The sequence below is a fragment of the Leucoraja erinacea genome, chromosome 27 (assembly GCF_028641065.1).
Source record: "Leucoraja erinacea ecotype New England chromosome 27, Leri_hhj_1, whole genome shotgun sequence".
In the NCBI taxonomy this organism is placed as follows: domain Eukaryota; kingdom Metazoa; phylum Chordata; class Chondrichthyes; order Rajiformes; family Rajidae; genus Leucoraja; species Leucoraja erinaceus.
Window position 1 is genome coordinate 4,699,835 of NC_073403.1, and position 27,893 is coordinate 4,727,727.

Sequence of the window (27,893 nt, forward strand, 5' to 3'; positions counted from 1 at the left end):
GCCTATCTGGCTCACCATGAGATGGATGGGGTGTTAAACCAATTAAAATCATGTTTACACCTCTTCCCACCCTTCTGCTCTCCGATAGTCATTGACATCGAGCTTGCATTGCACCCAGTGGGAGAGGAATAGGAAAAGATGGATCCAAATGCAAGGTGATGTAAATAGCTCTAGGGTCTGGAGTTGTCATGTGTTGTTTAGAAGCCAATAGGCAAAATGTCCAATTTCTTCTGCCGACATCTATGTGAAGTTCTGTGTAAAGGTAGAGCAGATAAATTCAGATAATTAGCTTATTTGATCAAATAAATTGCTGTGTATGTTTAATTACATTGCAATGAGAAATGATGGGTCATGTCTGATCATTCATATACTTGTGACTTGTGTAAAAGTGCAGTAGTGTACACAAGTGTTGTCCTTCAAGTGAAATGAAATCCCTGATCTCTGGAAGTTTGGCCTCGTTATTGCTCCCAAACGGTGCAATTGGGAATTGCAAGATAATGTTTCGGACAGTGGTGATGAATATTGCGCCATTTTTCATGTTCACTTCCCAGAAATCATCACCCTGACCGTTGGATTCTTGTCCAAGCGTTCCAGTTCTGGAAAAGCTTCTTCAGTTTGTATTTATGAAATTGTTGCACTTCATGCAATCTTGGGAAAACAGCTGACATAATCAAAAACCTTTCCCACTCTGGTCATTTCCTCCACATTCCCGTCACGCAGACGACACAGCAGCTTGAATGTATGCACCACAAAACAGGAACAGCTTCATTCCCCAAGTTATCAAGCTTCTGAACAGTCCTTCCACAATCTAGGGTGCTGTCCGATTCACCTCTACTTCATTGTGGACATTGGACTTTGTCTCTGGAATTGTTACGCCACAGTGCTGAATAATATATTTTGAACTCTGTATCTTCCCCTTTGCTCTACCTATTGTACTTGTGTTTGGCTTGATTATATTGATGTATAGTACTATCTGATTTGATTGGGATAGCATGCAAAATGAAGCTTTTCATTGTACCGTGATACAAGTGACAATAAACCTAAAACCCAAAGTGGCTCCTGGTGCGTCACAGGAACTTATGACATATATTCAACCCCAGAGATACAATGAAAAACGTGTGTGCTATCCAGGCAAGTCATACCAAATATTAATGCAATGTCAAAGATAGACATAAAATGCTGGTGTAACTCAGCAGGACCGGCAGCATCTCTGGAGAGAAGGAATGCGTGACGTTTTGGGCCGAGACCCTTCTACAGATTGATGTCCGGGGATATCATGTCGCCCATTCCTTCTCTCCAGAGATGATGCCTGTCCCGCTGAGTTGCACCAGCATTTTATGTCTATCTTTGATTTAAACCAGCTTCTGCAGTTCTTTTCTACACAATAGTGCAATGTCCCTTCACGAGTATAGTACAAAAGAGAAAATAGAATGCAAACTATATAGTTACAACTACAGAGAAAGTGCAAGAGGGCCACAACGAGGTAGATAAGATCAGGAATATCGTTGAAAGATTGCAAAAAAATTGCTTTGGAATAGGAAAAAAGTATGTTTCTATGGATTGAAATTAGAGGAATTCGGCCCTTCACCACATCGTCAGTATGGTTGTACCGTCTATGTCTCTCCTACCCCCTTAGCCACAAGGGCCCTCCAAGAACTGGCCTTACCCTCTGTGGCAGAGAGTTCCAGAGATTCACCACTGCCCTTCTTCTCTCTCTGCTAAAGCCTGACCGCTGGCTGTTGAACCTGCAGTCGCTGAGGCGAACCCCAGAATTTTGTGCTGATGCCAGTCTGCTAAAAAATAAATGGTTTGTCTTTGATATCTGTCTGGTGAACCGTCTCTGCACTCCCTCTAAGGCAATAATGTCCTTCCTCAGATTTGGAGACCAAAACTGTACGCAATACTCCAGGTGTGGTCTCACCAAGACCCTGTACAACTGCAGTAGAACCTCCTTCCCCCTCCAAGCTTTCTCTGCCCTTTCCTCTGCTAGCCTGACCGGGCTTTGAACCTGCAGTCGCTGAGGCGAACCAGTGTGCTGTGCCAGTCTGCAAAATAAATGGTTTGTTTGATATCTGGGTGAAGGGATAAGCAAAGAAAATCAGCTCTCATTTATAGAATGCATTTCACATCCTGTCCTTCTCATAGTGTTTTATGGCTCATTGAGTGTTTGAAGTGTAATTACTTTGCAATATAGGAAAAGCAGTGGCCAATCTATGCAACACACAATAACTCCAATAGTAATTAAGTTGTTTAAAACACATTGGCTCACTACAGGGATTGCCCTGGCTATCAAGATGTGTGTCTTCCTCTTTGAATAGATAATTCGACGTAGAATGCAAGATGAAACCAGAACTAGGCCACTCGGCCCCTCAAGCTTACCCTGCCATTTGATGTCAACACTGCTGATCTGCCCCAGACCTCAATTTCCCAAACATTTATCTCCCTCTTTAATCGCCCTCAATGATCTAACCTGCAGTTGAACAGGTTGAAGAACGAAGAATTCAATGTTTGGGAGAACCTTTGGCCAAATAAGGAAAAGGATGTTTGAGTCAAGACTAGATACTAAGAACACAAGATCCATTGGGATACAAGTCATAAAAGACAGATAAGGTAGAGAAAAGTAACAAAACCAAGAGAGCATATGTTTTTTGGGTGAGTGGGAGTTTTAAAGTTAATGTTACGGTAAGTTTTGTTTTATTAAGCATCTGTAGCAGTTGATATCTGAAATTATTGGCCAGAGTAGGTGGTGGATACAGGATAAGGTCCCATGGGATTAGTGTAGATGAATAAAAAGGTTTTAGTTTAGCTTAATTGTCGCGTGTATCGAGGTACAGTGAAAAGCTTTGGTGCACTCTATCCAGTCAGCGGAAAGACCATACAAGATTATAATCAAGCCGTCCAGTGTACAGAATAAAATAAATACCGTATAATGCAAGGTAAAGACCAAGTAAAGGGTATCCAATGAGGTAGATGGTAGCTCAGGAGCACTCTCCTCTAGTTGTTGATAGGATGATTCAGTTGCCTGATCAAAAGGTCTGCATGGACATGGTGGGGTGAGTGGTAGTAGTGCTCTCTATGCTTGTGAACCCTAGATTACTTTTAGAAGGCACCTCAAAGCACTGGAAAAATACCACAAATATGTTCTCTGCCAGGCACAAAAGTATCAGTAAAGTGTAACTTCCTATTCCAGCCAAGATTGTGGTGCCCAGACCCGACTTACTCAGTTATTATCGATGGACAAGCTGTTTTTCATTTGCCTGTCCAAGATTCGTGAATAGACACGCTATTCCATGCTCTGTCATTGTGCTGTGCAGCATGGATACAGGCCCTTCAGCCCACATTGTCCACGCAGACCAAGTTGGCATACTGGGTTAGTCAGATTTCCCTGCATTTGGCTCATAGTCCGCAAAATCCTTCCTATCCATATCTGTTCAAGTGGCTTTCAAAAACCATAATATCAGCTTCCATAGCTTCTTCTGGCAACTCCAGCTACAGACAACTCTGAACGAAAAATTTGTACTGAGTCCCCTCTTTATTATTTCACCCCTCACCTTAAGCATATGGTCTCTAGTTGGAGAATCCTTCACCTTGGGAAGGGGGGGGGGGGGAAGGGAAGACTGGGCATTCACTTTATTCATGCCCCTCAAGTACACCTCAATAAGGCCACCCCACAGCCTCCAATGCTGCAAAGATAATAACAAGTCCCAGCCTATCCAACCTCCCCTTATACCTCAAGCCTATCTTGGTCAATCTCTTCTGCACCAGTTCATAGCATGGTATTATAGAATCATACAGTCGTATAGCACGGAAACAGGCCTTCGGCCCAATCATCCCAGTAGACCATGATGTCCCATCTAACCTAGTTTCATATGCCTGCTATTCCACAAGAGATTACCAGGCTGACACGAGGAAATGACTTTGACTTGATATACATCAATTATTTGGATGAGGGGATTCAAACATTAGCAAATTTGCAGATGACACAAAGTTGGGTGGCAGTGTGAACTGTGAGTAGGATGCTATGAGAATGCAGGGTGACTTGGACAGGTTGGGGGAGTGGACAGATGAAGTTTAATGCCGATAAATGTGAGGTTATGGTAGCAAAAACAGGAAGACAGATTACTATCTAAATGGCGTGAAGTTGGGAAAAGGGGAAGTACAACGGGATCTGGGGGTCCTTGTTCATCAGTCTATGAAAGTAAGCATGCAGCTACAGCAGGCAGCGAAGAAAGCAAATGGCATGTTGACCTTTATTACAAGAGAAGTCGAATATAGAAGCAAAGAGGTCCTTCTGCAGTTTCTAGTGAGACCACACCTGGAGTATTGTGTGCAGTTTTGGTCCCCTAATTTGAGGATGGACATTCTTGCTATTGAGGGAGTGCAGCGTAGGTTTACAAGGTTAATTCACGAGATGGCGGGACTGTCATATGCTGAGAGAATGGAACGGCTGGGCTTGTACACTCTGGAGTTTAGAAGGATGAGAGGGAATCTCATTGAAATATATAAGATTGTTAAGGGTTTGGACATGCTAGAGGCAGGAAACATATTCCCGATGTTGGGGTAGTCCAGAACCAGGGGCCACAGTTTAAGAATAAGGAGTAAGCCATTTAGAACGGAGATGAGGAAACACTTTTTCTCACAGAGAGTTGTTAGTGCGTGGAATTCTCTGCCTCAGAGGGCTGTGGAGGCAGGTTCTCTGGATGCTTTCAAGAGAGAGCTAGATAGGACTCTTAAAAATAGTGGAGTCAGGGGATATGAGAAGGCAGGAACGGGGTACTGATCAGCCATGATCACATTAAATGGCGGTGCTGGCTCGAAGGGCCGAACGGCCTACTCCTGCACTTATTGTCTATTGTCTCAAGGAGGTGAGCAATGTGTAAAAAATGTCCTCTAGAAAACTCAGGCTTTTGATGCTCAAAGTGGAGAAACATTTAGTGACATTGAGGCCTTTTCAGTTGTTTCTTTATTGCCACATGTACAGATACAGTGAAGAATTTGTTCTGCATGCTATCCAGTCAAAACATACTATACACAAGTAGAATAAATAATTTTCTGGACCAGCACGCAGTCACCACCTTGCAACATCCAAGTCTCTGAAATGTCTAATCTTGGCCCAAGGAGATGTGCAATTTCTTTTTTTCTGACTTTTAAGGCCTGCTGTCCTGGATCGATGGTCGGCTCCTTCAACCCAGCGCATTGTCGTTGGCTCCTCGGTGGTGGGGGGCATGGATAGCGATCGTGAAGGGAGTTTGTGGCCGGAAGGGGATGGATGGCCAGGAGTGGTGGACAATGGGGGGTGGGGAGTGTGGGGGGCGGCAAGGGAGAGGCAGTGGCCCTGATGGGTGGTAATTGGTATACGCGGAACGAGGAGGGAAGTGTGGCAGGGGTGCAGCGTCAATGAGGGGAGTCTGTGGCCGGGGGCAAGGGAGGGGGAGGTAGGAGACAGCAACCTTGAGAGGGCTGTGGACATGGGATGACCTGGGCAGGTGGGGGTCGGAAGAGGGACAGGGTCCCTGAGGGGCTGCCGGTGAGGGACACGATGTGGAGGGGCAGTGGCTGTTCATCGGAAGAGGTACAGTGAAAAGCTTTCTGTTGTGCACTAACCAGTCAGCAGAAAGACAATACATGATTACAATCTGATCAATTTACAGTGTAGATACATGGATAACACTAAGATTCCCCCCCCCCCCATGCAGGAGCTTGATCGCCCAAAAGCCGCCGGCGACGGGAGTAAGATCGTCATGTCAACGGAAAGCTTGAGGCCCCCGACCGCGGGAGAACAAAGAAGGGAAGAGATTGAATTTTTTTTGAGGAATGCGGAGGAGACACTGTGGTGGATGGTAAAATGGATTGAGTGTGGTCTGTTTCTTTTATTGGTATGGCAAATCAAATTCCTCGTATGTTGCAAAACATACTTGGCTAATAAAGTATGATTATTATGATTTAGTGCAAGGTGAGGCCAGTAAAGTCCAATCAAGGATAGTCCGAGGGTCACCAAAGAGGGAGACAGTAGTTCAGCATTGCTCTCAGGTTGTGGTAGGATGGTTCAACTGCCTGATAACCTCACATGGTCCACCAACACCACTGCACTGGTCAAGAAGGCACAGCAACGACTGTTCTTTCTGAGGACATTTAAAAAAGACTGGTCTGCCCCAACAACTGCTGACAACGTTCTACCGCTGCACCACAGAGAGCATCTCTGTGTGGTATCTCAGCTGCGCGGAGAGAGCTCTTCAGCGCGTCGTCCACAGAGCGCAGAGGATCATTGGGACACAGCTACCAGCCTTGGAGGGCATCTACCACACACGGTGCCTCAGGAAGGCCGTCAGCATCCATAAAGACTCCTCACACCCTTGTAACGGACTGTTCGAACTACTTCCCTCCAGCAGACGTTACAAGGCCTTCTACGCCCGCAAACCTCCAGACTCAGAAACAGCTTCATTCCCAGAGCTAAAGCGGCTCTGAACCGGCCCTGCTGAGTGCCCCCCACCCCCCCTGGATGGTCACGTCACACAGCTTATTTATTTATTTTACTTTTCTTTTACATCGGTTGGAAGCTGCATACTAAATCTCGTTGCACTGACAATAAAATATATTATTATTATAACAACTGGGAAGAAACTGTCCCTGAATCTGGTGGACGTGGAGAGTGAGGGAGGTGGGGAGCGTGTAGGAGGCGGTGGGAGGAATGGTGATGGGGGAGGGGGGGGGAGAGGACAGGGAACAGGAGACGCCATCTTCCCCGCGCTCCGCCCCGGCCGCCATCTCCCTGGAAACGGGCGGGAAGTACAAACGTCACCCGCGCCCCTGGGTCTACACCGGCGCCACCCGGAACATCGCCCTCCTCCCTAACCCCGCAACGAGCTCCGCCAGCTCAGCTCACCGGACCGACAACGGCAAAGATGCGGGTGCTGGGCCGCAGCCGGCGGGCGGGAGGGGGAGGGGAATCTCCCGCCTTTCACATTTAGGCGCCAGGGGGACCGTGTGCGGGCGCTCGGCCAATCAGACCGCGCGTTACATCGCCGCGCCGATTCAGTTTGAGCCGCCATGGATCATAGGTCACATTGTCGCCAATGGTAGGCCGCGTTACATCGCGTCGGGCGGGAACGCAGTCCTTCGACCAACCGCACGACGCGTTGCATGGCGAGGCGGCGTTCGGCCAATCGCACGACGCGGAAGGTGACAGACGTGTAGCCCGACCAATGGGCGTAAGAAAGAGGGGCGGGAGGAATGAGGCGCATGACCAATAGCGGCTGCTGAGTAATGACGTGCGCGGGTGGGGCGGGAGCGAGGTGCGACCAATAGGAGACGCTGTTAGATGGCGTTGGCGGCTGACGGGCGAGCGGCCCGACCAATGGGCGTTGGTATGGGGCGGGAGGGAGGAGATGCCCGTCCAATAGCGGCCGCCGGGCTGGCCGCGCACTTGACGTGCGGGGGCGGCGCAGCCAATGGGAGGCGGCGTTACATGGCGGGCCGCCGGCGGGAGTAGGGCGTGTGCGCAGGCGCGGGGCCGGGCGGCGGCGGCGGGGCCGGGAGCGGACAATCTCCTCACAACCACCCGCTCCTCCTTCCCTCAGAGCCCGCGGGGGAGCGAGCGAGCGAGCGAGCGCGCGTCGCACCCACCCACCCACCCGTTTATGGCCCTTTCTGCCTGAGCTGAGCGAATCCTCCACCTTTTCACACATGAGATTCGTTAATATGGAGCTGATCACGATCCTCGAGAAGACGGTCTCTCCAGGTGAGCGACCGCCCGCCCGCCCGCCGGCTCCTCGGCCTCGGCCTCGGCCCCGCTCGAAGCCCTCGGCCGCACTCACCCCCTCTCTCTCTCCCCATCTCCAGACCGTAACGAGCTGGAGGCGGCGCAGAAGTTTCTGGAACAGGCGGCTGTTGAGAATCTGGTCGGTATCGCATTCTTTTGAATTGAATTGGGTGGGAGGGAGTGGCCGTTTTTATTTGGTGTCATTTATGGTCCGTTGCGATTTAGACCGCGAGGCCGGGGCCTCAGCACACACACAAAAGGCCATCCTTCCCCCTTCCCTCCATCCTTCCCCTCCTGCTCCCCCCCCATATCTCCTCCCTCCATATCTCCCCCTTCATATCTCATCTCCCCATCCACTCCCCCCCCCCATATCCTCCCCCTCCATATCTCCACCCCCCCCCCATATCTCCCCCCCCATATCTTCCCCTTCATATCTCATCTCCCCATCCACTTCCCCCCCCCCCCATATCTCCCCCCCCATATCTCCCCCCCCCATATCTCCACCCTCCCATATCTCCTCCCCCCCATATCTCCACCCTCCCATATCTTCCCCCCCATATCTCCACCCTCCCATATCTCCACCCTCCCATATCTTCCCCCCCATATCTCCACCCTCCCATATCTCCACCCCTCCCATATCCTTCCCCCCATATCTCCACCCTCCCCCATCTCTCCCCCCCCCCCATATCTCCACCCTCCCATTCTTCCCCCCCCCATCTCCCCCCATATCTCCTCCTTCCACCCACTCTCCCCCCATCCCCTTGTCTCCTCCATTCCTCCCCCATCCCCTTCCCCCCCTCTCCCCTCCCCATCCTCCTTCCCCATCCTCTATCCTCCTTCCCCCCACTCTCCCCCCTATCCCCCACTCCATCCTCTATCCTCCTTCCCCCACTCTCCCCCCTCCTTCTCCTCCATCCTTCCTCTCTCTCCATCTCCTGTCTTCCCCTCCTCCTCCCCATCCCCTCTCCCCCCCCTCCTCCTCCCATCTCCCCCTCCTAGCTCTCTCTCCTCATCCCCTCCTTCCACCCTCTCCTTTCTTCCCCTCTCCTTCATTCCCCTCTCCTCCTCCCCCCCCCTCTCCTGCTCCTCCCCTCTCTCCTTTCTCCCCTCTCCCCCTCTCCCCCCCCCCTCTCTCCTTCCCCCCCTCTCTCCTTTCCCCCTCCCCTCTCCTCTCCTCTCCCCCTCTCCCCCCCCCCCTCTCCTCCTCCCTCCCCTCTCCTTCCCCCTCCTCCTCCCCCCCTCTCTCCCCCCCTCTCCTTCCCCCCCCCCCCCCTCATCCTTTCCTCCCCTCTCCTTCCCCCCCCTCTCCCCTCTCCTTCCCCCCTCTCTCCCCCTCCCCCCCTCTCTCTTCCTCCCCCCCCCCTCCCCTTCTCTCCCCCTTCCCCTCTCCTCTCTCCCCCCACCCCCTCCTTTCCCCCTCTCCCTCCCTCTCCCCCCCCCCCCCCTCTCCCCTCCTATCCCCCTCTCCCCCTTCTTCTTCCCCCCTTCCCCCCCCCCCTCTCTTCCTTCCCATCCCCATCCTCTTCCCCCCCCTCACCCCCCCTTCTTCTACCCATCTCCCCCTCTCCTCCTCTCTCCCCCCTCCTCCCCCCTCTCCTTCTACCCATCCCCCCTCTCCTTCCCCCCATCCCCCTCTCCTTCCCCCCTCTCCCCCTCCTTCCCCCCTCTTCTCTCCGTCCCCCTCTCCTCCTCCCCCCCCCATCCCCCTCTCCTTGGCCTCCCCCCCCCGGTCCCTTCTCTCCCCCCCCCCCGTCCCTTCTCTTCCCTCCCCCCCCAATCTCCCTTCTCCAATCCCCCCCCCCTTCTCCCTCTCTCCCTTCTCTTCCCCCCCCCTTCCCCCCCCCGTTCCCTTCTCTTTTCCCCCCCCACCCCCCTTCCTTCCCCCCCGTCCCCTTCTCTTCTTCCCCCCCCCCCCACCCCCTTGTCCCTTCTCCCACCCCCCCCCCCCCCCTCTCCCCCCCCCCTCTCCCTCCCTCCCCCTCTCTCCTTCTCCCCCCCCCCCCTCCCCCCCCTCCCCCCCCTTCCCCCCCCCCCCTTCCCCCCCCCCCCCCCCCCCCCATCCCTTCCCCCCCCCCCCCCTTGATAGACGGCCGGAGCGGCCAATGGGGGCGAGAACCGGCAGGCTGTGGCCAATAGGAGCGCGCCGAAGGGGTTGGGTTTCCGCTTCCAGTCAAGTTGGGTTGACGGGAAGGGAAGCTGGGAGGCGAGGCCCGAGCGCACGTTGCCGGCACGGCCTGGTCTCTCTGCTCCACCTGGCCTCGCCTGGCCTACTCTACTCTCCCTCGGCCTGGTTTGCTCTCCTTCAGGCTCTTTCCCCTTTCTCTTCCCGCAATGTCGGACACGATGCACTGAGATCAGCATTTAATATGAATAAACCTTTACCGCCCTTCCCCTCCATCCTCCCAGATTGACCTCAGCGATTTAGGGGGCGCTTTCCGAGATAAGAATCATTTCTGCTTATGTCAGATTTTAGTTAGGATCTACTGAAATTCAATCAATATAAACAATCGCATGGAATTTCTTGGTGACTTAAACTGACATTTCATAACACGTATGCTCATTCAAACCTTGAAAAAATAAATTGCAACGGATCTGGTAGAATGCACGGCTGGTATTTTCTTGACTGGAAATATTTGGGAGGGTTAGGGATTTACACAAGTATTTCTGCCATTTTATGAATTATGGTTGATATGCAATTCATTTTTGGGTAGTGGTTAATTTAAAATTCATTTGCTTAAAGTTCTTTCCAGATTGTGCAATGATTTGGATATTTTGAAAGTGATTGTGGGGGCTCTTCTCCACTTTGACACTAAAGAACAATTTGTTTTATTTCTGAGAATAATGGGATGTCAGTGATTGAAGGTTTTGTTCATTTTTGTACCAGAAATCCAACATATAAAGCAAAATGCTTGGACCAGGCTGATTATTTCCAACATTCCCTGTTACAGGTTATCTTTGTTTATTACCATAAAACCCATTTGCTGTTTAGTTTAAAGATGCACTGTGGAAACAGGCCCTTCGGCCCACCAAATCAGGATTCTACACACACTAGGGCTATTTACAATTATACTAAGCCAATTAACCTACAAACCTGTACTTCTTTGAAGTGTTGGAGAAAACCGGAGATCGTGGAGAAAACCCACACAGGGGTCACCCGTTTGTTTGCAGTTACTTGCTATACTGAATGTGATTTTAAATAGTTCTGAGAAGCCAGATTAAAAAAAATAATGCTTTAATCATGATAACATGTGCCTTATGAAACGTTGACAAAGAACTGGTCATAATCCCAAAATTTTAATGGAATGCTACTTGGTAGGTTGTGACTGGGAATGAGGTAGTGGGAGAGGTACATTTGCCTTTTGATTGAGACTTCCATCCCTCCCAATTGTTTCTCGAGTCAAAGTATATATCTAAGGTTGCATCTCACAGGCTACACAAATTTGTTAATTCGCATTATTCCCGAATTCTAACATAGAAACATAGAAATTAGGTGCAGGGGTAGGCCATTCGGCCCTTCGAGCCTGCACCGCCATTCAATATGATCATGGCTGATCATCCAACTCAGTATCCCGTACCTGCCTTCTCTCCATACCCTCTGATCCCCTTAGCCACAAGGGCCACATCTAACTCCCTCTTAAATATAGCCAATGAACTAGCCTCGACAACCCTCTGCGGCAGAGAGTTCCAGAGATTCACCACTCTCTGTGTGAAAAAAGTTCTTCTCATCTCGGTTTTAAAGGATTTCCCCCTTATCCTTAAGCCCTTGTCCTGGACTTCCCCAACATCGGGAGCAATCTTCCTGCATCTAGCCTGTCCAGCCCCTTAAGAATTTTGTAAGTTTCTATAAGATCCCCTCTCAATCTCCTAAATTCTAGAGAGTATAAACCAAGTCTATCCAGTCTTTCTTCATAAGACAGCCCTGACATCCCAGTAATCAGTCTGGTGAACCTTCTCTGTACTCCCTCTATGGCAATAATGTCCTTCCTCAGATTTGGAGACCAAAACTGTACGCAATACTCCAGGTGTGGTCTCGCCAAGACCCTGTACAACTGCAGTAGAACCTCCCTGCTCCTATACTCAAATCCTTTTGCTATGAAAGCTAACATACCATTCGCTTTCTTCACTGCCTGCTGCACCTGCATGCCTACTTTCAATGACTGGTGTACCATGACACCCAAGTCTCGCTGCATCTCCCCTTTTCCTAGTCGGCCACCATTTAGATAATATGGCATTTCTAACAGGGAGTAAAGAAGCAAGGTGAGCAACAATTTTTAAGCTGCAATTTTGAAAATATGACCAGAATAGGGTAAGGCAGGACAGGAAGAGTGGGTTTACCCGAGTGATTTGAATTGAGCTTTACTATTGCAAGTTTTGTCGTGGGGTTATCTATAGTTTTGTCACTTGCTGTCTCTGGTAATTTGAGTATGGCTCAGCAAGCGAGTTCAGATCATGGTTTTCACCTTGTCTTGATGTACCTAAACACGGAGAGAATGTGACCCTGTTCTGTGTTTTTAATCTGCCCCTTCCCCATTGCTCGTTGGCAAATAAATAGTGATAGTGGTCTTTGTGGCTCCAAGTATATTGTTATTGTACCTCTGCTCTGATGTACCACCCAACCAGGAGGAATAAATCAAATTCTCTTTATCCCAAGTCTTAAAATTGTTCTTATTCTAAAAGTCCCTGTTCAGTGTTAGTTTCAGTTCTATTATTGTCTAGTTTCTGCAGTTCCTTCAATTCTAACCTGAGCATACTCCGTTTATACCTTTGTTCCTTTCAGCTAAAGTAGTGAGGATTTTTCATGGAATCTTACTTTCAAATCAAGCTTTAGGTGATCTGTGTCGGTATTTCCTTCACATGGGTTACTGGTACATTTTATTAACTTTCTTGTGAAACACTGAAGGCATTTCACTGCCTTGGAAATTGCTAACTAATAGTTAAAGTTTTTCTGAGGGGAGAAGTTGTTTTGGAAACCGGCCCACAGGACACTATTCGATAGAGAACTAGAAGTCATGGAAGTTAATATGAGGGCACTAAATCCACGGTTGAGAATGTAAGTAGGTAAATGGGTGGAGATATTGACTTTGGCAGTGATAACTTGTTGGGAATTACAGTTTGGAAAAGAGTGAAGCACCAACATAGCTGGCCTATAGAAGCAAGCCTCAATTATGTGGTGTAAATTTATCACCATTTTTTTCAGTCACAATGCTTCCAGTGTGGCTCGCCTGTTGACTTTTCAATAGTTCACTCGTCTTTTTTAATTTTGTGCATTTGGGCAAGTTTTATTTAGATTGTTAGATAGCTAGATAGAGTTATACAGCATGGAAACAGGCCCTTCAGCCCAACTTGCCCACAACGATCAAATGTCCCATCTACACTAGTCCCACCTGCCTGCGTTTGGGCCACATCCCTCTAAACCTGTCCTATCCATATACCTGTCCAACTATTTCTTAAACATTGGGATAGCCCCAGCCTCAGCTATCTCCTGGCAGCTCGTTCCATACACCCACCACCCTTTGTGTGATAAAGTTACCCCTCAGATTCCTATTAAATCTGTTCCCCTTCACCTTAAACCTATGTCCTCTGGTTCTTGATTCCCTTACTCTGGGTGCTATCTATTCCGCTCATGATCGTATACACTTCTGTAAGATCACCCCTCATCCACCTGTGCTCCAAGGAAGTCTGCAGGGTGTCTGTCACTGGTTTCCTTCCTGGTCCTATATTGAACCTGTGTTTTAAACTGAATATCCCTAAGTTTGTGAGGTGGCACAGTTGGTGGGGCTGCTGCCTTGACAGCTTAGCTACTGCTGTCCAAGTTAATTTGGGAGATGTGTGTGGTGTTTGCATGATCTCCCTGTGACCATGTGGGTTTCCTTCAGAAATCCTGGTTTCCTCCTATAATCCTAAAGAAGTGGGGATTTGTAGGAAAATTGTCCCTAGTGTGCAGGGAATGGATGAGAAAATGGGATAACAAAACTAGTGTGAACAGGCGATCGATGGTTGGCGTGAACTCAGTGGGCCGAAGGACTTGTATCTATGCTGTATCTCTTTTTAAAAAACACAATGGATATCTATATTTCCCATTTCAGTTTTCTGACTGAATGCAGTCTTAATTTAAGCTACACCATTCCCCATTGATGCTATCCCCACCAACTCCATTAAACTGTAGGAAAGGTATGCCTGACATGCTGACCTGAGAATGCTTCTAAAGCTATGAACTGTACCTTCTGAGAAATCTGATAGATTAACTGACGATCTCTATCCTTCCCTTTTGGTAATATATTTGTATGTCCCAATTATGCTGCAAGGATGTGGGTCTTGGTTTTTCATTGGTCTGAAATGGACAACTCAAGCAGTTAAGAAACTAGCTTACTACATTGGAATTTTGATTCCCATTTCAGGCACTTGGATGTGACAACTTGTAACCTGGTTGTAGATTTTTTTTTAAGGCAAAGGGTTGTGATAAAATAAAATGCTTTGTTGGTATGGAAATAGATTACATTGTGAATAAAGACAAGATTCCAGCTGGTAGAGTAGACGACGTAAAATTAAGACGGCCATTTGCCCCTAATCCCTTGGAGTTCCAAGGATTTTTGTCACGCTTAAATTCTTTATTTGGATACTCAGTAATTCAACCACATTTTCCCTGCATTCGGTTGGTCGTGCTCTAAGAATTCTAGCATTTCAATGACATCTTGCATCCTTTAGAACTGTACAATACAAAGACAGTCCCTTTGGCCTACAATGTGCCGAACATGATGCTAAGACCGACTTTTATCTGCCACACATAATCTATATGCCTCCGTTCCCAGCATATCTATGTACCTATTAAAGAGTGTCTTAAATGCAATGGTCATATTTGCCCCAAGCCTGGCAGCATATTCCAGGCACTCGACAATAGCAGTGTTTAAAACAAAACTTGCCCCTTTCACTTTAAAATGAAGCCCTTTAGTTTTTTTACCCCCTCCTGGGATAAAAGGTTCCAACTGTCTATCAAAGGTTCAAATTTATTTGTCACATGCACCATCCTATCCATGTTTCTTATTTTATAAACCACAAGGTCTCCTTGCAACCTCTGGTGTTCCAGAGAAAGCAATCCAAGTCTTTCCAACCATTCCTAGTAGCTTATGCCCCTTAATCTAATCAAGGCATCTTTTCTGGTAAACCTCTGAACTCTTTCCAAAGCCTCCATATCCTTCCTGTAGTGGAACGACCAGAACTACACTTGATACTGAAAATGTGGCGTAACTGAAGTCTTATAAAGCTGCATCATGACTTCCTGACCATTTTACGTCCAAGTAAGTTGTATATATTACAAGCAGCAGTGGTCCCAGTGCTGAATATTGTCCTTCAGCGTCTTTATTTCTGTACCCAAATCATCTAATGGCCAATCTGCCTACTGAACCTGCATGCATTTTGTTCACGTTACCTAGCCTCTGCATTTAATCAAAAACTGCTTTTGTTAGCATCATGGATTATTTAAAGTGTTTCTGGGTTATATTGCTTTTATTCAGCATGAACTGTTGAATTCATGATTAAGCTTTCATTCAGCTTGAGCTTTGTTATAACCTTTGTTATAAATTCTGACATTTGCTTGAATCTATAGGTATTTCCATTTTCTCTTGCCTCCTATCTTAAATCATGGGACCCTATTTGCTACCATCATTTGCAGATCAATTGAAGGGTTCTCGCTGAAGTCACTTCTTTCAAAACTGGAATATAGATCATTGTCCTTGGGATTTATCAGTTTTTAGTGTCAACAACTGTTTGGGTACAGGTCCTCCCCACCTTTATAAATGTCTGATTTGTGTAAGGCCCAAACATATAAATGAACATTTGTGAGACTGGTGGGGTAGATTTGCAAACTGGTCTCAGGAATGGAACACTGGTGTAGGGGACAACATATATTTTTAAATCAATAAAAATCTGATAATCTGGCACCTTTGGGATATTGGCCCCAGACTGCCAGATTTTCTGGACTATTGGATATTGTTCATTACTACCCCATACTTGTTAGTAAAGCAATGTAATTGGTTGAAAGTTCAAGTCTACTATATCTCAGGTTTTCTTGTATTGGGCTGTTTTGGAAGCTAGTTCCTCAATTCCATCTTGATTTCTCAAATGCTCATCCTTATTTGTTTAATGTGCATTTGCTGCACTCTTCTAATTCAGTATTTATGATGGAATTGTCATAGTGCAACACAAAACATATAGGCAAGCTGCACGTTTTGCCTTTGGCTAAATTTCAGCCTTGCTTTCAAGTTCCACGCAATTTTCACTAAATCGTTAGAATGTTCAATATTTACTCCTGTCCAATATTCAAATTTATTTTGCCATTTTGTTGTAAGCATTTCATAAAGTTGTACTTTGTCTTCAACTTTAAAGTATGGAACAGAGCATTCAATCAGCCATGATAGAATTTATCCATATTGTGCAACTCAACTCTAAGTATAATCTCTTAATCCAATCAACAGACTGATTCATTAGTAGTTTTACTGACGTTTATACTTATGAATTTAGATTGCTTGATGTATTAGTGTACCTGATTTGTTACTAAGAGGCGTTTTAGTCATGTTTACTAAAGCCTTTTTTTTTTTGCTGCTTGGTATTATGGAGTTCTGTCAACCAATCAAATTAACCTTTTTGTAGTCACTAAAGGCCGATCGTTTGCTTCCATCCAGTTTGGACAGCTTACTGATATCTAAATATGAAGGAAATTGGATGTGAGTTGGTTGCAGTCACATTCAGCAATCCAAGGTTTTTATTTAACTGGAGGCAATGTAGAATGGTCACCATTAATTAGAATGAATTTCCTTTAGCGATGTAGACTAAATGTGATTTCAGTTTATCTTTGATTCAATGGAGCAAATTTAAAGGTAGCTATATTGTCCCTTTGAATTCAGCAACTGCGTATGGATTGCTCGAAGCAGTTTAGGTATGTCTTTCAAAAGTCCTAACTGTAATGTGAGTTATAGTATTACGTTAAACTCACTGTTAATGTGTTTGAGTTGATTTTTGTCAAGAGCTGTACAATGATATAGTGCAAAAATACTATGATTTGAAATATGCCAGAGGTTTGAATAATTAGATAACTAGATAAAACCACACAGTTCTGCAGACTGTTCTTGCTTGATTTGTGCAGTAAAACTAGGCTGTGAATTCGGAATATATTATGTTGATACTTTATAATAACCATGCAATCATTATAACTTTTGGGCCTCGAATGCTAATTGTAGCTCCAGGTATATTATTTTTTATGGTATAGACTGCAGTCTCTAGATAATTGACCAAATCAGAATCAAACTTATTTTGACCATTGTACTGACTGCAGTCAATTAACTACACTTCTCAATTTTATTTTCATTCATGTGTTAATCTAACTCCCTATTAATTGTTACAACGGAATCTGCTTAAGCATCCAAAAAAAGTGTGGTATTCAGAATTGAATTTATTCCAAACTGAGGCAAAATCGGTGTTTGTAAAATTCTGATTTATTTGCCTTTGTACTGTTTTCTTCTATGAATAAAAAGAATTCTTGCTTTGTTTGGTTTTGTACCTTCGGGAACTTGAAACTAGAATAGTGCAGAAAATGTTTGCAGGGATGTTGGTACTAGAGGGCTTGAGTTTTGAGACTGGGTAGTTTGGGGCTCTGTATGAAGGAACTGCAGATGCTGGTTTAAATAGATAGACACAAAATGCTGGGGCTGTTTTCCCTGGAATAAAGGAGCCTGAGTGGTGACCAATTGGATTATAGAACTGTGTGTGCATAAGATGGGTGGTCAGTCTTTTTCCTGGGGTTGCGAAGTGTAAAGCTAAAGGGCACAGGTTCAAGGTGAAATGAGAAAAGCTTAAAGGGAACCTGAGGGGGCAGTTTGTCCAGAGGGTACTGGGATCTGGTAATACATGGCATCAAGAACCAGAGGGCTTTAAGGTGAGGGGATCTAAGGTAAGTATTATCACAAAACTCTTAAAAAAACAAAACAATTGGAGAGGTACATATATAGGATGGGTTTAGGGGGATATGTACCAAACACAGGCAGGTGGGACAGTGAATTTTTGAAGGAACGTGGGCCCAACTTGTGTAGCCACCTTGGTCATCGTAAATGAGTTGGGTTGAGGGCCTGTTTTTTTGCCCTATATGACTATAGTGTATGTGTATTTTGGGTGTCTTCTTTCATTTCCTTGTAGTTGTACAGGACCCTGGTGAGACCAAACCTGGAGTATTGAGTGCAGTTTTGGTCTCCAAATTTGAAGAAGGACATTCTTACTATTGAGGGAGTGAAGCGTAGGTTCACAAGGTTAATTCCCGGGGTGGCGGGACTGTCATATGTTGAGAGATTGAAGCGGCTGGGCTTGTATATACTGGAATTTAGAAGGATGAGAGGGGACCTTATTGAAACATATATGATTATTAAGGGATTGGACACACTAGAGGCAGGAAACATGTTCCCAATGATGGGGGAGTCCAGAACCAGGGGCCACAGTTTAAGAATAAGGGGTAGGACATTTAGAACTGTGATGAGGAAAAACGTTTTCACCCAGAGAGTTGTGAATCTGGAATTCTCTGCCTCAGAAGGCAGTGGAGGCCAATTCTCTGGATGCTTTCAAGAGAGAGTAAGATGGAGCTCTTAAAGATAGTGGAGTCAAGGGATATGGGGAGAAGGCAGGAACGGGGAACTGATTGTGGAAGATCACAGTGAATGGCGGTGCTGGCGCGAAGGGCCGAATGGCCTACTTCTGCACTTATTGTCTATGTCTATTGTCTAGTAGCCAATCAGTCATCCATTATTTTATACTCTATCTCTATCAAGCCAAGGGCGATGCAGGAGTATTTAAAGAAAATCAAGAAAAGTTATTACTCTCTGTGCATATCTTGTTCTAACTAATAGAAGCTATGGCCACTGATATATTTCTTAATCTCGTTGCAGCCTACCTTTTTGGTGGAACTCTCAAAGGTACTAGCAAATCCAGGAAACAGTCAAGTTGCTCGAATTGCAGCTGGTCTACAGATCAAGAATTCATTAACGTCCAAGGACCTTGATGTCAAGACGCAGTATCAGCAAAGGTGGCTGGCAATCGATAGCAATGCTCGTCGAGAAATCAAAACCTTTGTAAGTTATGATGACCTATAAATTCTTTTGTGCATAATTTTCTTCGAGGCCTGATAGGTTAAGAGTGGAGTGCAGATGCTATTCCAGACATTTAAGTAAAGGCATAACGGGCAAACGGAAAGTTTTCACAGCCTTCAGCATTCCAGACCTTTAGTAGTAAAGTGAGATTAAAAAATATTCTCATTGGTGTTTTTCATTGCATTGGAATTTGTTTAACATGCCTGCCCAGCTGGACATGAAGTTTTACATGTACAAGACTAGTTGTTCGTATGCTGTTTACAAATTAATGCATACCCTTGTGCGTAAGAAAGTGTTTTCCACTTTGCTGTTGATACTAATGTCCTGAAATTCGTCAACCTATGCCGTGAAAGTTTCTGGATGGTTGCACATTGTCATTATTTTTGCATTGATTAATATTTATGAAGGTTGTATTGCTTATCTGGATTTTAATGGAGCACGATTTTTAAAAATACATTTTACATGCAAGTCGAGGTCCTCAAATCGTTCACCTGTTTTAACTGAAGGACATGAAGACTAGGGGATGTAAGTTAGTGGGGATGACTTGGTCATAGTCCACGTTACAGTAGAGAACATTCTGACGGTCTTACAACATAAGGTAGATTAATCTCTTATGGCCTAATCAGGAATATCTAAGGACACAGGCAAGCTAGGAAACAAATTAAGGAGCTGTTGCTGAGAGAGATGCATCATCATTGTCCATGGGTAAGGTGCTGGAGGATGGCTAATATTATGCTTGTATATATTCTGCAAAGAAAATGGTGGAATCATAGACCAGTAAGCCTAACCTCTGTGGTAGGTAAGTTACTGGAAGAGATTTTGAGAGTGAGGTAGACATGCACTTGGAAAGATGGGGGTTGGTTAGGGATAGTCAGCACAACTTTTTGAGTGGGTGCTCATATCGTAAATTTGATTTGAGTTTATTTTTTAAGTGACCAAGAAGGTCAATTACATGGTAGTAGACATAGTCTGTGTGGACTTCAAGGCATATTAAAGTCTGAATATTTGGTTTTGAAAGATAGATTGCATGACATCCAGGGAGAGCTAACTGACTGGATATATGATTGGCTTGTTGGTTGGAAGCAGATGGTGATTTTGTAAAATTGTTTTTGGATTGGAGCCCTGTAAGTAGTGGTGTGCCTTGGGTCAATGTTGGGCACATTATTAATATTTTATATCAAAGATTTGGATGAGAATGTTCCAGACGTGGTTAGTAAGTTTGAAGATTACACTAAAATAGATGATAGGATAGATAGTGATGAGGATTACCAAGAATTGAGGTGGGATCTTGATCAGCAGACATGTGAGGTTTTGCATTTTTTAGGAAGGTAAATGGGGTAGAACTTTCAGTGAATGGTGGGGATTTTTTTGTAGAAGAGGTGAATCTAGGAGTACAAGTACATTGCTACCGTAAAGTGGCATAATTGATAGATGATATTGTGAAGGTGGTTTTTGGTACATAGGTCTTCAATAGTTTGGGCATTGAGTACAGAAGTAGTACAATACATTGGTGAGGCTGAATGTATTGTGTTCCGTTTTGGTCACCCAGCTGAGGTAACTTTTACCACGCGAAGGGTGGTACATGTATGGAGCAATCTGGCAAACAGTGGTCGAGGCAGTTCTAATATCAATAAAAAACACATGTTGACAGGAACATGGAAAGGAAGGTTTTTAGAGATAAGGGACTATCTTAAACTGGGCATCTTGGTTGACATTGACAGGCTGGCAGAAGAACATGTTTCTGTGTTATATGATTCTATGCAATTAAGTATCTACGTGAGTTTGTATGCGTTTTAATTTGGATTTTTTTAGGATCAAATCCCTTTAGTTTATCTCAGGTTTTGGAATCTATTTAACATTTAGATATTGGCCGAAAGGATAGCAATGTTAAGTGATAATTTAAGATGAATACCTTGTGGGATTTCTACATATGTAATTTTCCCCTGCAGTTGATAATAATACAAATCTGACCTTGTATTTTAGGGTTTGATCAAAATTTGATTTATCAAATGAGATTTTGTACTTGCCTTGGCACAAGTGGAACTAATTCCAAAGGATGCCAAAGAACAACAGCTATTTGCTCAATGCAAAATTTCCTTTTGGATAGCTAAGTGCAAGGAAAACAAGATGTTAGCTTTGTAATAAGTATTTGCATCTGAAATTCGTTCTCTCTGGATTTTGTCATGCTGTGCTTCTTTGATGTGTACTGGAAGGAGTGTAATTTATACCAGAGTTTCAAGTACTACATTAGGAAACAAAACTACTGTTCCCTACTTTAGTGCTGTTTTTATGGACATAAAATGAAGACTGGTAGAATATTGGTTTAAGTTGCAGACTTTGCTGCATAAAATGGCTACATAATTTTAAAGTTACTATGCTATTCCCAGGTATGTAAATTTAATCTGGATTGTGTTTTTAGTTTTGATACGTGGCTATAATTTGAATGACAACTCTAGTTTCCTTTATAGCTGGGTATCGTTAATGGTTTCACTTTCCTTTCTGATTGAAGAATTCTTCTCATTTTAATTTCTTGTCTGTCTCGTGATTTGCCTGAGCAGTAATCTGGCAAGCTTCACTTGGGAGGAAGCTACTTTTTAGGCTTGAAGTTTACGGCATGTTTCTGTAAAGTAAATTAATCAAACTGTATAACCTTCCTCCCCTCCCCCCCCCCCCCCCCCCCCCTCTGTTTTTTGTGTGTGCACTTGCCGTGCTTGTGATTATTTGTCTTTGAAGGATTAAAGTTTTACCTCTTTCTAATCTCTTCGCACAGGTCTTGCAGACTCTGGGAACAGAGACCTACAGGCCCAGCTCTGCATCTCAGTGTGTTGCTGGAATTGCATGTGCAGAGATTCCTGTTGTTCAGTGGCCTGAACTCATTCCTCACCTGGTCGCAAATGTAACAAATCCTAATAGCACTGAACATATGAAAGAAGCAACTTTGGAAGCTATTGGTTACATTTGCCAGGATATAGTGAGTGTTTTATTTTATTACTTTTCTGAAATATGGTGCCTCTACAGTTCAGATTATCGTTATTGTTGTGACTTTAATTCACTATGTATTTTTGTTTTGTATGGTGGCAGGTACAAAAACATCTGCACTTTGTAGTTTTTGAAATTAAAGGCATGCTCAAAGATTCTTATTTACCATTTCTCCTCAATTATGGCCACATCAGTAATGAGAGTGTGAGTCTTCATACAGATGTATTGAGCACTTGAGACCACAACTGTGTACAGGTCTGATCTCCTTAATGAAAGGTAAACTTGCCTTGGTCATAATGCAGCTTCGTTAAGTTGTTTTTTGAGTGCGAGCATGTTCTATGAAGAAAGATTTGAACAGATTACATCTGTTTTATTTCAAGAGTTGTAGGTGATCTCATTCAAAGGTTATAGAGATCATGACAGGGTGATTCCCCTAATGGGAAACACAAGTCAAGGCAGCCTCAGGGTAAGGATTTCACTCAGAATAGACAACGAAAAAATTATTTCAAACTGTTTCAAATCTTGAGTTTTATATCTCATTATTTATTATTTAAGGCTGACATTTTTGAACTACTATTGGAGAATCCAGGATTATCAGAATTGCATATAGAAATAGTTTAAAAGATCAGATAAGACTCTGAGACACAAAATGCTGGAGTAACTCAGCAGGCCAGACAGCATTTCTGGAAAAAATGAAAAGGTGACTTTTGGGTCAAAGAAGGTCACTGAGATATTGAAATGAAACTGAACTGAAATGTCTGAAGAAGGGTCTCAATGCTAAACATTGCTTATTCCTTTTCATCAGAGATGCTGCTTGAGCCGGTGAGTTACTCCAGCCTTTTGTGTTTAGATCTGATTTATTTGTGTAACTAAGATACTCATCCCAGGCAACTTTAGTTTAGTTTAGAGATACAGCACGGAAACAGGCCCTTCGGCCCACCGAGCCCGCGCCGACCAGCGATCCCCGCACATTAACACTATCCTACACACTAGGGACAATTTTACACATACGCCAAGCCAATTAACCTACACACCCGTGCGTATTTGGAGTGAATGCTCTTGATCAATGGCAGCTTTCTGTGCTATGCCACATTACTTTTAAAATGTAGATCTTGTTTTATAACACTGTTCAATAACATCCCTGCTCTTGTATTCTATGCACCACCAATCAAGTTTGCATCCTAAATACTGCCTTTACCACCTTGTATGCCTATGCTGCCACCTTGAGGGATCTTTGCACTTGTACACGGAGGTGCCTTTGCACTTCAATACACCCATCAACCCGGTCACTCATTGTGTATGTCCTATCTTATATAACCTCAAAAAATACTTGACTGCACTTACCAGAATAAAATTCCATCTGTTGTTCAGTTCAACTTGTCTTTCTATAGCTGAAAACAATCCTCACTAACCACAAACTTGCCAAATGTTTGTGTAATCAGTGGAAAGTACTACAGTAGGTGAGGTCATACCTCGCACAGAGGTGATAGTTTTGTTCCATGCCTAGCTTTCGTGTGCAGGTCTGGATCGCCTGACTTGAACAGCTCAGACTTGGTCTATACCATAGTTGGTAGCAGTGTTTAGTACATCCAATGCAAGCTTTCTTGCACAGGATTGCTGTGTGAAAAAACCCAAGCTCATGACCATCACTACCAAGAAGAGTGGTACCATGGGGGTACCATCAACAAAATGCTCCCCCCACAATCTTGCCATTCGAATGTACCTAATTTTCACAATCTTTACTGCGTCTAATGAATGGAATTATGGGAATCCCATCACCAGAAGGATTGTAGTAGCTCCCAGTCTTAGATATTTTGGCATCAGTAAATGTTGGTTTAGAGACATCTACACTGGAAAGAGACTATTTTAAAATGTTGCATTGAAATTTGTAGTTTATCAAGAACAGTGTTCCATAGCTTTCAGACATTGCTTTCTAGATGTCACTGCATGAACAAATGTTAATATTGTCGGCAATTAAATGGTTTGCTAGCAGTTAACTAGTAATCCTAGTAAATCTGCTAGTAGAACTTGTTGGTTAGTCACAACATGACTTTAACGGCTTCCTCTATTGTGTGCCATGAAATGTAAATATGTAACTGTTATGCTTTTTCAGGACCCAGAGCAACTACAGGACAAATCGAATGAGATCCTTACTGCAATTATTCAAGGAATGCGTAAGGAGGAGCCCAGCAACAATGTAAAGTTAGCTGCAACAAATGCACTGCTCAACTCCTTGGAATTCACCAAAGCTAACTTTGACAAAGAGGTGAGAGGCTATTTATAATATTGTGAAGAAAGCAGCTGTTCATCCACATCCCACAGTCATATAAGGATGCACGACGGATGCTGAACTAGTAATTGTATCAAAATGAGTAAATTTTTGGAGATCCTTACTGTTTACCAAGTCGTTTATTGTCATATGCACAAGAGCTATGACCTGAAGGTACAGTTGAAAATCATGCAGCAGCATCGCTGGTGCAGTACAGGTCACCCGAGATCGTAACACCTAGCTGCTGCTGTTTTATTTAAATTTCCACTAACTCCACTTGTGATTTATGGGTCCCATTTCATTTAAATTACGATTCTTCAACAGCTGGCCTCAAGTCTATGATGAGAAATCATGCACCACGCTGCAACTTTTTGATGAAAATAAATGAAATAAATCTGAGACTTGCTGGTTGTGCTATGAAGTAAGGTTTTATGCTGACAAAAATAATGAAGTATTGATTTTAGTTCTTTATAACTTTAACCTATGATTGTATAACAAGACTTAAATATGAGGGCCAAACATTCCCCCAACTAAATATTTGAACAAACTGGGAAAGGAGTAAGCAATACGTGATAGTTTTATTAAATTTTCTCTAGTGTCATGCACAAATGATTTGGTTTGTTTCTTTCAATGGTGGTTATTAACTTAGTGGCTTCAATATATATTGATTTTTCTAGTTGGCAAAGTACCAAAGGACAGGAAACTTAATTGTTCGACCTTTTTATTTGCACAGAAACACTGAACACAGTGGACTATCGCTTAACCTCAAGTCCTCTGTACCAACATTTTTACCAAGTATTGTTATACTTTGTAGATCGTGGTTAAAGTTTCTGTGCCCCTTTCCCAACATTTGTCTTTTTCTCTTTTGCAGTCTGAGAGGCACTTTATTATGCAAGTAGTTTGTGAGGCGACTCAGTGTCCTGATACAAGGGTAAGTAGTACTGCCAAACTCTGTGAAATGCAAAAGATTCAGAGCAGTTGTATTGATTCGATAAAAACCTGTATGAATTTGATGCTTAAATCTAATAGGTGAGAGTGGCTGCCTTGCAAAACCTGGTGAAGATCATGTCCCTATATTATCAGTATATGGAAACTTATATGGGTCCTGCTCTTTTTGCCGTAAGTATAATTTATATTTCACACTTTTTGCCCTATTAACATGGCAAAAAATAAATGACATTGTCTTTTTTTCTCCACTATAACATGGAATTTAATGGGAAGTAGTTTCAAGATATGGAAAATGGCAATACAGGCATTTTCTATGAACCCAACCACCCTAATGCAAGGGACATCTGAATTGACTATTACCCCTATTAATATTGCATTTCCTACTTGGCTTACTAAGATGTTGCACAGTGCACATTAACTTTTTCATTGAATCGGGAGACTCAAAGAAATGTGGGAAATACCCCCCTGATAAGTTTAACGGATTTATGGGAACGGTTGGTTTGTCCAAACAATTGGATAACAGATCAACAGGGTTTTGCTGTAAATTGGTCTTTATTCTCATGTATACAAGTAGCCAAGCCTACTCATTTTAAATGTTGACTGAAATTTCTCGGACCATTTATTCAGTGCACAATTGAAAATTTGCTGTTGTAGGTTTGTATTTATATCTTTGTGGCGCATTCAAGTTTCCAAGTTATTGGGGTATAATGAGGCCACTCGGCCCCTCGAGTCTCCTCCGCCATTCAATCAAGGCTGATCTCTGCCTCCTAATCATATTTTCCTGCCCCCCCCCTCCCATAACCATTGACACCTGTTCTAATCAATAATTTGTCTCTTTGCCTTATAAATATCCACTGACTTGGCTCCACATCCCACTTTGGCAATGGGTTCGACAGATTAACCACCCTATGACTAAAGAAGTTCCTCCTCACCTCCTTTCTGGTGCTAGATTCTCCTGCCAGTAGAAACATCCTTTCTAAACTCCAGTGACTAGAGGCCCAGTGCTGTCAAATGCCTCACCATATGCTAACCCTCTCATTCTTGGAATCATTCTTGTAAACCTCTGGACCAACTCCAGAGCCAGCACATCCTCAAATATGGAGCCAAGATTTGCTCACAGTACTCCAAATGCAGTCTGACCAGCACCATATAGAGCCTCAGCATTACATCTCTGTTTTTGTATTTAAGTCCTCTTGATATAAATGCTAGCATTGAATTTGCCTTCCTTGCTACCGATTCAACTTGCAAATTAACTTTTTGGGAGTGCTGCACAAGCACTCCCAAGTCCCTTAGCACCTCCGATTTCTGGATTCTCTCTCCATTTCTCACATAATCTACACCTTTATTCTTATTGCCAAACGTATGACTGCACTTTGCTGCACTGAATTTCATCTGCCATTTCTCTGCCCACTCTCCTAACCTGTCCAAGTCCTTCTGCAGAGACCTTGCTTCCTCTACACTGCCTGCCCCTTCACCTATTTTAGCATCATCTGCAAACTTGGCCACAAAGTCTCCAATCCCCTTATCCAAATCATTAATATACAACGTGAAGAGCTATGGGGTGGCCAGTGATTTGGTGGATGCTTTGCTAATATTGCCAGTAAATGTATTTCCTTTTTTTTTTAAACAACCCTTCAAGATTACCATTGAAGCTATGAAGAGTGATATAGATGAAGTTGCCCTACAAGGAATTGAATTCTGGTCTAACGTCTGTGATGAGGAAATGGATCTGGCTATAGAAGCTTCTGAGGTATATTTTTTAATCTGTTACAAGGGATGTGTTGGATTTGATTATTTCTGCCTGTGTATGCTCGCGCAAAAAAATGGCACATCACAAAATGCTGGAAAAGCTCTTTTTGGAGAGATTTTTAAACAAGACTTCAAAATGTTTTGAGATGTTCTATGGTTGTTAAAAGAGCTGTATTATTCAACCTATCCCCTTAAACCTGTTTATGCCTTGTAGATTCAAGAGAGTTTATTGTCATGTGTCCCTGATAGGACAAAGAAATTCTTGCTTTGCTTCAGCACAACAGAACATAGTAGGCATTGACTACAAAACAGATCAGTGTGTCCATATACCATTATATACGTATTTACACACATGAATAAATAAACTGATAAAGTGCAAATAACAGATAATGGGCTATTAATGTTCAGAGTTTTGTCCGAGCCAAGTTTAATAGCCTGATGGCTGTGGGGAAGTAGCTATTCCTGAACCTGGTCGTTGCAGTCTTCAGGCTCCTGTATCTTCTACCTGAAGGTAGCAGGGAGATGAGTGTGTGGCCAGGATGGTGTGGGTCCTTGATGATACTGCCAGCCTTTTTGAGGCAGCGACTGTGATCGATCCCCTCGATGGAAAGGAGGTCGGAGCCGATGATGGACTGGGCAGTGTTTACTACTTTTTGTAGTCTTTTCCTCTCCAGGGCGCTCAAGTTGCCGAACCAAGCAACGGGTCAGCATGCTCTCTACTGTGCACCTGTAGAAGTTCGAGAGAGTCCTCCTTGACATACCGACTCTCCGTAATCTTCTCAGGAAGTAGAGGTGCTGATGTGCTTTCTTAATAATTGCATCAGTGTTCTCATACCAGGAAAGATCTTCAGAAATATGCACGCCCAGGAATTTGAAGCTCTTGACCCTTTCAATCATCGACCCATTGGTATAAACGGGACTGTGGGTCCCCATCCTACTCCTTCCAAAGTCCGCAATCAGTTCCTTGGTTTTGCTGGTGTTGAGGGCCAGGTTATTGTGCTGGCACCATATGGACAGTCGCTCAATCCCGCGTCTATACTCTGACTCATTCCCATCAGTGATA

General features: G+C 44.2%; 1 protein-coding gene across 1 annotated transcript in view; it reads left to right on the plus strand.

The window, feature by feature from the left end:
- The first annotated feature begins 7,547 nt into the window (after positions 1 to 7,547).
- The window catches only part of kpnb1 (karyopherin (importin) beta 1), a 36,141-nt gene continuing 15,795 nt past the window's right edge, over positions 7,548 to 27,893 (plus strand). The window contains exons 1-8 of the mRNA XM_055656845.1: positions 7,548 to 7,738; positions 7,840 to 7,898; positions 18,685 to 18,867; positions 21,656 to 21,856; positions 23,978 to 24,130; positions 25,005 to 25,064; positions 25,163 to 25,252; positions 26,721 to 26,831. Coding sequence (XP_055512820.1) covers positions 7,684 to 7,738; positions 7,840 to 7,898; positions 18,685 to 18,867; positions 21,656 to 21,856; positions 23,978 to 24,130; positions 25,005 to 25,064; positions 25,163 to 25,252; positions 26,721 to 26,831 — 912 coding nt within the window. The 5' untranslated portion in view covers positions 7,548 to 7,683. The remainder of the gene's footprint in view (positions 7,739 to 7,839; positions 7,899 to 18,684; positions 18,868 to 21,655; positions 21,857 to 23,977; positions 24,131 to 25,004; positions 25,065 to 25,162; positions 25,253 to 26,720; positions 26,832 to 27,893) is intronic.